The following is a 10,616-nucleotide window of genomic DNA, read 5'->3' as shown; positions in this document are numbered from 1 at the left end:
GAGCCCAACTCGGGGCTCGATCCCAGGACCCTGAGATCATGACCTGAGCCGAAGGCAGAAGCTTAACCCACTGAGCCACCCAGGCGCCCCCTTCACAAACTTTAGAAAAAAATTAATATAAGGAGAATGTATAAGCTCAGAAGTAACTGCTTACCTATCTTTCTAGCAAAAACTAGTATTTTTGTCATAGGAAGACTGGAAAGAAATTATGTAAGATAACTAGTGAAGGATTTTTAGTGAAGAATAATAACTGAGATTCATTCCAGGACTACATAATACCTAGTATCCATCATGAGCATTAAAAAATTCTTGCACAATGAGTCATTGCATAAAGACAGATTGTTTTCAATAAATTAGAGAATATACATATAAAATTTAAAAGATAGAAATTCAAGGCTATTCAGTTAAATACATCTGTTTTGTGCATTATAGGAATTTAGGCAGAAAACTATAAATACAGGGCACTAGGAAACATATCCAAGTGTTTCTCCTAATAAAGGAGGTTTGGACAAGTAGGCAGGTCAAGCTAGGGGAAATACAGTGATCTTTTTTTTTATTTCAAAATCTTATCCGCTGTCACATATTAGAGAGTTTATGTGACTCTCATCTTCTTGGGTGAAGGTGGTGCTATTCACCAAAACCAGAAATAAGTTGTAATAGGTTTGGAGGAAAGATAGGAATTAAATTCTATCGAGTATGAGATGTCTCTGAGACTTTCCAGGGTGAAAGGGCACAGCTCATAGGTACTACATAAAAAGGAAATAACTCAGAAAGGAATACTATTGAAGATACATATTTGTGAGTCCTTAGAATTTAGGCCAGTGGTACTCATCAAGGAATGCATAATGTCCCTGGGAATGTATCTCAAAATACAAATGTATATCCCCTTCCAAAATTCTGATCTTTTTCTCCGTTGTATACTGTAGTTGCCTACCTATATCTGTCCTTTTCTTCTTTCTTGGTAAAAACCCTGAAATTTTACTCCAGGCAGCAAAGTACCTACCAAAAAGACTGCATTGCTTATCCTCTCCTTTGTCAGTATGAGTGGTCAATAAGATATAAACAGAAGTTTTTTGAAGGACCTCTGGGAAAGTACCTTAAGACACATGGCCTATGCCCTTTTGTCATTTTACCCTTTTCCTCTATCTTGCTGACTGAGATACAGACATTGTGTGTAGAGCTCTAGTAGCTATCTTGACTCATGAGTAAACCTTGAGGATAGAGGCCATATAGAAGGTAAGAAAGAGATGATAAACTTTGAAAAAGCCTGTGTTTCAGATGACCTGGTGGATCCTTTGCACTGTGGTGGATAGACTGTGAAGACAAAGGCAGACAACATAGTATTAATTATTAAAATATTCCCAACCAATTTACAGACATTTTTTTAGTTTACTTCTGATAGTGCCCCCAACTCTCCACCAAGCTCTTTTTCAATATTCTGCTTGTTATTCCTTCCACACATACCAGATCCATTTGTACTTTTAAGATTTGTGATAATTCGGGGCGCCTGAATGGCTCAGTGGGTTAAAGCCTCTGCCTTCAGCTCAGGTCATGATCCCAGTGTCCTGGAATCGAGCCCCATATCGGGCTCTCTGCTCAGCAGGGAGCCTGCTACCACCCCCTCTCTCTGCCTGCCTCTCTGCCTACTTGTGATCTGTGTCTGTCAAATAAATAAATAAATAAATCTTAAAAAAAAAAGATTTGTGATAATTCTGGTCCCATTTATCTTTCTTTCAATGTTACTATCCTTTTTAGTATTCTGTAAAATAGTTTTGTCTACCCTCTCTTAACTTAAATCTTTCTTTAGCCTTTTTGGGCAACACAGTCTTTCTTCTCTTTGTTTATTCCTTGTTTTTCTTGGTGGGTTTTGTTTTGTTTTGTCATGGCACCCTCCTGACAGGACCCTTTTCCCCTCAGTCTCCCTTCAAGCATGGTCCAAAGTATATCATTAACTCTTAATAGACAATTTATCAAAATCATATACAATGGAGCTCTTGACATCTTTTCCTAACTCTGCCTATCTCACAGGTTTTTCTTGGTATTTTTTAAAAAATAAAATCAATCATTGTAGTGTATAATAAGTGTGAGATTTCTTTGAGAACTTGAAAAAGTATATAACAGACATTATTGTGGTTATCATTGCTTTTATTTTGTTTCCACAGATTATACATTCTCCTGTTTATTTAAAAAATTCTAGAGAACAGAGTAAACATGTTTCTTCTATTGTATATGAATTGAAAACAAAAGAAATTGGTATAAAATCAAAAAAATCAAGACATCTCACTCAAAGAGGTTAGTTATATGAATTTTTAAATTATATGTATGAATATATTTTGATGAAGAGTAAATTCATTAGAAATTAGGCATGTTAATTTCGGGGCGCCTGGGTGGCTCAGTGGGTTAAAGCCTCTGCCTTCGGCTCAGGTCATGATCCCAGGGTCCTGGGATAGAGCCCCATATTGGGCTCTCTGCTCAGCAGGGAGCCTGCTTCTTCCTCTCTCTCTGCCTCTCTCTCTGCCTACTTGTGATCTCTATCTGTCAAATAAATAAAATCTTTAAAAAAATATATATATATATACGATTCTATGAAATATAGGTTGAGACGTTTAGAGAAAATATGCATATCTCATTTAATATTTTATAAATGTACATATTCAGAAAGTTGTTTCATGTTTATCAAGAACTGGATTTTGAGCATAAGGGGGGAATTAAGAGAAATAGGTGTAGGCAGGAACCATATTAAGTTGATAGCTTTCTTGCTGTATAGCTATGTCAGCGTGATTCCTCTTTCAGGAAATCTGTCAAGTATTAGATTAATATAAATGATTTCAATTAAGTAATATTTAATTTCCTTCAGGCTTTGAACATAATTGTTTTGTCGATAAAGTACATTTTATCTTATGTTAATAGGATTTTGGTTATCAAATGTGTACTGCTTTTTGTTGTTTTTGCAGAATTTTTTTGATAAAATTTTATGTGTGATCTATGGAATTCTTTATCTCTATCTTTCACAGAAAAATCATATAGTCATTTTTATAAAATTATTTTCAATTTTCTCAAGGTTTTCTCTTAAATCTTTTAAAATTATTATGACAAAAACACTTACTCTGAGACCTACTCTCTCAACAGACTTTTAAGTGCATAATACAATATTGTTAACTTTAGTTATAATGTTGCACAGCAGATCTCTAGAACTTTATCTTGTGTGACCAGAATTTTAAATCCATTGAACAACTCCTCATTTCTCTCTTTCTCAGAACTTTTAATTCTTAAATATTCAAATCTTTCTCTTTTTAAAACTCTTGATGTTATCTTTATCCCCTTTTATTTTCTTTGTATATGAACTGTCGTACTTTGTCTATCTCTACCAATTCCTTATTTGTCAGTGGCTTTTGATATTTCATCAATTATCCATTAGTTTCATGTATATACAATATGTTTACAACATTTATTTTAATATACAGTGTTTAGTTTCATGTATATTATATATACATTTCATAAAGCTTTACATTGTTATTTAAAAGCAATTTTATTTGTATGATTATTTAATTCCCAGATTTATAAATGAAAATGAAATGATGGAAAAATAGTAGTTCCATGCACCATACTGCTACACTTAATCTTTCTGATACCCCAAGATACTATCTTGTAACTCTTCTGCTGTTTACTTTTATATTTCCAAGTAACATGCTTATTCTGCTAAAATATCTTTTTTTTGGGGGGTTAGATATTATTTAGATATTATTTACAGATTTCCACTGTGAAAGATGGAGGTTTAATTCTCTTTTAAATCCTCCATAATACACACACTTATATATTCCCTCCTCTATTTTCCCCATAGAATTATATCACTACTGTTTGGGGATAAATTAATATTTACTGTTGTAATTGTTATGGCTGTGTATATATTGTTCACAGCTGAGCCATACAATATATTAGGATATGTTTGCTTTTTTATACTATTTTTTTGAAAACTTGTTTGAAAATCTCATACCATTCAAACCACCACTCTCCCCAAACATACTCACACATATATAATTTTTTCACGATACTTCTGCTTGCACCTTTCATTTTGCTAATTTAATCAGGACTGCTTACCCTCTAAACCTGCTCTTAGAACCTCCATTTTGGTACATCTCTTCAACTGTGATCCTAAGAATTCATTTGTCTCCATGCTATGTAGGGACTCTAAGTTCCAGAATTCTCTATCTTGGTCTTTCTTGGTTTATTTTCTTATTTTAATACAGTGCCTTCTCTATGAGTTTACTGAGAAATTATATATAGGAGGTAAATTTTTTAAAACCTTGAAAACCTAAACATGCTGTTATGCTACATTTATATTTGGTTGATGATTTGACTGCGTAGAGCTTCTTTCAGATTTTTTTCAGGATCACTTTATCATCTAACTTCCAGTGTTTCCTTTGAAAGGTCCATTGCCATTTAGTTCTTAGTTTGATATATATGAATGTCTATTTATTGTTTTTCCCTTCTGACTGGAAACTTTTAGCATTGTTTCTTATACCAGATATTCTGCAATTTCACAGTGATTTGTCTCATAAATATTTGCTTGCTTGGCCAGATTGTTTTTCTATTCAATTTATTGTAGTTATTCATTCTGAAAATTTATATCCCTCAGTTCTGGGTATTTCTCTTATATTTTTATGGTAATATATGTATCATAAAACTTAACCATTTTAAGCATTTTTAACTGTACATTAAGTATGTTTATATTGTGCAACCATCATGACCATCCATCTGTGGAAACTTTTCATCTTTTTTCTTCAATTGAAACTATGTGCCCATTACATAGTAACTCCCAATCCTCCCCCACCCTCAACCTCTAAAAGCACTTTCTGTTTCTCTCTAGAATTTGATTACTCTAGGTATGTCATATAAGTGCAATCACACAATATTTCCTTTTGTGACTGGCTTATTTTATTTAGCATAATGTCTTTAAAGTTGATATATGTGGAAGCATGTCACATTTGTTTTTCTTTTTTAAGGTTTAATAATAAATATTCCATTACAGTCAACCTTTGAACAACATAGCCTTGAGCTGGGCAGGCTCACTTATACAGATTTATTTTTTATAAATACTAATACTATAAATATATTTTCTCTTCCTTATGATTTTCTTAATAACATCTTTTCTAGATTATTATAAGCATACAGTATATAATACATATAGCATACAAAATATGTGTTAATTCACTGTTTATGTTATCAGAAAGACTTTTGGTCCAATGGTAAGCCATTAGTAGTTAAGTTTTGGGGGAGCCAAAGTTATTCATGGAACTTCAACTATGCAGGGGAGTGGTGACCCTAATCCCTGCATTTTTCAAGGGTCAGCTGTATGTTTTGTTTATCCAAACCAGCATTTGGGTTACTTCCATATTTTAGCTGTTGTGAATAATGCTGCTATAAACATAGGTATACAGATATCTCTTTGAGACCCTGCTTTCAGTTGTTTTGAGTATATAGCCAGAGGTGGAATTGCTGGATCATATGATAATTTTACTTTTAATGTTTTGAAGAATCACCATACCATTTGCTACAGCAGATGCACCATCTACATTCCCAGCAACAGTGCACAAGTGTTCTAATTTCTACACATCCTGAGTAACACTTGTTATTTTTTTCTTTTTCTTTTCTCCTCCTCCTCCTCCTCCTCCTCCTTCGTCGTCGTCGTCTTCTTCTTAAGTCATTTGTTGTCCATTTCCTATTTGTTGTGTATATTCTGAGTGTTTTGTATATGTCTGTTAGGTCCAGTTTGTCTATAATATTGTTCAGATCCTCTGCTTCTTATTGATATTCTCTCTGGTTGTTATAACCAATGTTGAAAATGAGGTATTAAAATCTGTTATTGTAGAAATGCTTATATTTCTGTCTTTAACCTGTAAATGTTTGTATTATTTATTTTGTTCCTCTGATTTTTGGTGGATATGTGTTTAATTATTACATCTTCTTAGTGAATTGACCCTATTATTATATAATGCTCATATTTGTCTCTACTCAAGGTCTGCTGCTTTAAATGTTGATCTCATCTAAAATATATCTTTACAGATACATCTATAATAATGTTTGGCCAGATATCTGGGTACCATAGTTTAACCAAGTTACCATATAAAAGTAATTATCACAGGGCTTTACTAAATATAGAATTCTTCATTGACAGTGCTTTTTTTTTTTTTTTTAATTTCAGCACTTTAAATATATCCTCCTATTGCCTCCTGGCATGCAAAGTTTCTGCTGATATATCTGCAAATTATTGAATACCCCTTGCATGTAAAGAGTCACTTTTCTCTTGTGACTTTCAAGATTCTTTCTTTGTTTTTCTCTTTTGACAGTTTCTTTATAATGTCTCACAATGTGGGTCTCATTTTGCTTATCCTATTCAGCATTTATAGGCTTGTAAATGTATGTGTCTTCAAATTTGGGAGGTTCAGCTCTTATTTCTTCAAGTAACATATCTGTTTTTTATTCTCTTCTTCTGGGACCCCCAAAATGCATATTTTGATCCATTTGCTAGTATGCTGCAAGTTCCTCATTCCCTGTTCACTTTTCTCTATTCTTGTTTTTGTTCCTCAGACTCTATTATTTCAAAAGATCCATCTTTAATTTTGCTGAATTTTTTCCTTTTTTTTTTTACATGCGCTGTTGAAATGCTAGTGAGTTTTTCAATTCAGTTATTTTATTTTTCTGCTACAAAATTTGTTTAATTCTTTTAAATAATTTCTATCTCTTTATTGGTAATCTTATTTTGGTTATATATTGTTTCTCTGATTTTCTTTCATTATTTGCCCATGTTTTCCTTTGTCTCTTTGAGCATATTTAAAACAGTTATTTTAAAGTTTTTGTCTAACATGAAAAGATGTTCAACATCACTAATGATTTGGGAAATGCAAATCTAAACCACAATGAGTATCAGTCACACCTGTCAGAATGGCTAAAATCAATACCTCAAGAAACAACAAAGTGTTGGTGAGGATGTGGAAAAAAAGGAACCTCATGCACTGTTGGTGGGAATGCAAACTAGTGCAGCCATTGTAGAAAACAGTGTGGAGGATCCTCAAAAAAAAAAAATTAAAGATAGAACTATCATGCTGTGAATTGTGTAAGACTGATCATCACAGACCTGTACCCCTGAAACAAATAATATGTTGTATGTTAATTTAAAAAATAGAACTATCATATAATCCAGTAATTCCACTATTGGGCATTTACCCAAAGAATATGAAAGCATTAATTTGAAAAAGTCTATGTACCCCTATATTTATTGCAACATTATTTTCAATAATCAAATTATGGAAGCAGCCCAAGTGTCTATTGGTAGATAAATGGATAAAGAAGATATGTGTATATAAATACATACCATGGAACATTACTTAGCCATAAAAAAGAATGAAATCTTGACATTTGCAACAACATGGATGAAGGTAGAGAGAATAATGCCAAGCAAAATAAGCAAAGGCAGATACCATATGCTTTCACTCATTTGTGGCATTTAAGAAACAAAACACATGAACAACAACAAAAAGAGAGCCAAACCAGACTCTTATCTATAAAGAACAAATTGATGGTTACCAGAGGAGAGCTGGGTGGGAAGGTGGGTAGAATAGATGAAGGGGATTAATAGTACTTATCTTGAGGCACCTGGGTAGCACAGTTGGTTAAAGCATCTGATTCTTGGTTTCAGCTCAGGTCTTGATGTCAGGGTAGTGAGACAAAGCCTTGCATCCAGCTCAGTGTTTAGTGTGGAATCTGCTTAAGACTCAGTCTCCCTCTCCCCCTCTCCACCCCGTTCTCTCTCTCTCCCTTTCAAATAAATAAATCTTTAAAAGAAGAGTACTTATCTGGATGAGCACCAAATAATGTATAAAACTGTTGAATCACTACATTGTACACCTGCAATTAATATAACACTGTATGTTAACTCTACTGGAATTAAAATGAAATTTACAAATAAAGTTTTTATCTGGTAAGTCTGATCTGTATATTCAGGGACAGTTTCTGAGGATTTATTTTCTCTAAATGGACCTTGTTTCCCTATTTTTTTTCTCTGCTTTGTGATTGTTGAAAATTGGACATTTGAAAACAGCTACTTCTTTCAATATTTGCTGACTTGCATGGAAGACTTTCACTATTTAGTAAACCCCTAAGCTTTGAGATCTGCTTAGGGTAAAGGGCCAAAGTCTTCTTAGATCTCTTCTGGGCAGGCATTCCCTCTGGGTCAGTGTGTGTATGGTTTTCTTTTCTTTTGATTTTCCCCAGGTTCCTTTAAGTGTCTTAATTTCTCAGAGTCTTCCCCCACTTCATTTTGAGGCCTTAGATTTTCTTTTGTATTCTCTGCCCTCAATTGTTTTTCTTCCAGGAGTCTGTGGATCTGCAATTCCCCTGCAGTTTTATGTATCATTACTGCCTTCAGTGGTTTTCAGCCTGATATCTAAACTATATTGCCATTCCTCTCCTGAGGATTTGAGTTAGGTGAGAGACAAACCAGTCCTTTAGGCAGCCCAGAGACAAGCTTGAACATTCCAAGCAAGTTTTATTCTTCTCTTTCCATCCTAAGGGAGAGAAATTAAAAATGGGCTGCTTCTTCCTGACTATGCTACACCACACTGGGGAGAGAGTAGTGAAGGGCAAGTAAAAATGCCACAAAATTTCTTGCTGTTTTGATTGTGACTTTTTCTTATTTGGGTGTTTACTTGGTTGCTGTAAATCTTTTATTCATTTCTAGAGCTCCTTTTAAGTTATTTTAGTCATTCTGCAGTTATTTATGGGATATTTCTAAGGGAGAATAAAGATGTGAGAGTTCCTAGTCTGCCATCATGCTGACACATCATTCTTTATTTATTTCATCATTATCTCCATTGTGTATTCTCTTTCTATGACTCCTATTATTCAGGTGGACCTCTTGGAATGATCCTCTAACTCTCTTACTTTTTATCCCTTACTTTCCCATTTTTTTTTTTTTTGTATATTTATTTGTCCTCTTTTCCGGGGTGTTTACTCAATTTTATCCTCTACTTATAATTATGTAATCAAGTTTCTAAAAATTCCATTTTATGTTCATAGATGCAATATCTTCTCTACATCTTGGAGGATAATACTATATAATTTTTTTGTGGATGGTTCTTCTCCATGGTATATTTTTCTATTTCCCTAAGTTACTTTCTTCTTACAGCTTTTGTGAAAAATGCTGCTAATCCTTGTTTGTTCACTCATATTTAAGATTAAGTTTCTGAAATGCTACTTGGAAACACTGCTCATAAATGTGGTGGAGTTTTATTGACTTGTAAGCATTAATGTGGGATAATTTAGTGAGGTCCAGGGTCTTTATTCAGGGACGTGTAATATGAGGTTTCTTCAGAAGAAGACTCTTCCAATATTTTGCCTGTGATAGGTGAGTAACTGCTATTCTCTCAACTTGGTATGAGGCCTTTCATTTCATCCTCCAATTTTCAGTCATCTTCCAATTATCCTTGCCAATCCTTAGCTATACCTGGTGCCCTTGAGTCCATAGTTTCTTTGGTTTAATTTCTCAAGAGGGTGAATATTTAGTCTCCTTTTTTTTTTTTTAAGATGTTATTTATTTATTTGACAGAGAGAGATCACAAGTAGACGGAGAGGCAGGCAGAGAGAGAGAGGGAAGCAGGCTTCCTGCCGAGCAGAGAGCCCGATGTGGGACTCGATCCCAGGACCCCGAGATCACGACCTGAGCCGAAGGCAGCGGCTTAACCCACTGAGCCACCCAGGCGCCCCTATTTAGTCTCCTTTAAGAGCAAATGGATGAAAGAGTCACCTGGTTATGTGTGGTTGCCAAAGATCAGTTGGCAAGATCATATAATTATGCCTTTCAAATAATTTTTTTAAACCATGTTTCAATTCCCCACCTTTTTTAGTGTTCTGCACTGTGCATCTGCTTTTTTCTTTGCTTATCCACATTAAACCTTAATATTCAACTTCATAGTGGCTGGTTATCAGTTACTTTTCATCCATGTGCTTCTAGCTTCCAAATGATTTTGGTGTCACTGATACTTTCTTTCTCATTGTCTTTGAATGTTTTTTGTTGTTGTTGCTTTTTGTTTTTTTAATTTTCCTTTTTGATCATGGTACTGGAGTGCAAAGAGGGAACAAAAAAATGTGTTTAAGTTATTTAAACTCTTCTGTTTAATCCAAAGTCTATATAGATATTTTAAATTGAGCTGACTTTAAATTGAGCCATATTTTATGTTAAGTATATAGAAGAAAGGAAAAGTTGGAATAATAGGAGGAAGTAGGGAGTTTGGGGACAACTATCCTGTCTCAGACAAGGGATGACTGAACCCTTGGAAAATATCATTCATAAATCATACTGAGTCCTGACTGACTTTTCTCTTAAGGGATGGTTCTGTGCAGCCACAACAAATGTACTGTAAAAACAAATGTCTTAGTCATTCCAGTGCTAGATGATGTCACATTGTAAAAACTTAGTTTGTTATTAATGTTTTGGAATGAGGAAAGTGATTTTTTTTTTAATTTTTTTTTTAATTTTATTTTTTTTAAACATATATCTTTTTATCCCCAGGGGTACAGGTCTGTGAATCGCCAGGTTTACACACTTCACAGCACTCACC

The 10,616-nt window shown here is 34.0% G+C and overlaps 1 protein-coding gene across 1 annotated transcript in view; it reads left to right on the top strand.

Annotated features, from left to right (window-relative positions):
* LOC111143607 (leucine rich repeats and IQ motif containing 3) overlaps positions 1-10,616 on the top strand; it is a 169,511-nt gene that overhangs the window by 99,743 nt on the left and 59,152 nt on the right. Inside the window, exon 6 of the mRNA XM_022497440.1 lies at positions 2,163-2,292. Coding sequence (XP_022353148.1) covers positions 2,163-2,292 — 130 coding nt within the window. The remainder of the gene's footprint in view (positions 1-2,162; positions 2,293-10,616) is intronic.

Source organism: Enhydra lutris, unplaced genomic scaffold, assembly GCF_002288905.1.
Source record: "Enhydra lutris kenyoni isolate GAN:26980312 unplaced genomic scaffold, ASM228890v2 scaffoldscaffold9, whole genome shotgun sequence".
Lineage (NCBI taxonomy): Eukaryota > Metazoa > Chordata > Mammalia > Carnivora > Mustelidae > Enhydra > Enhydra lutris.
This window is presented reverse-complemented; position numbering and strand designations above follow the sequence as displayed.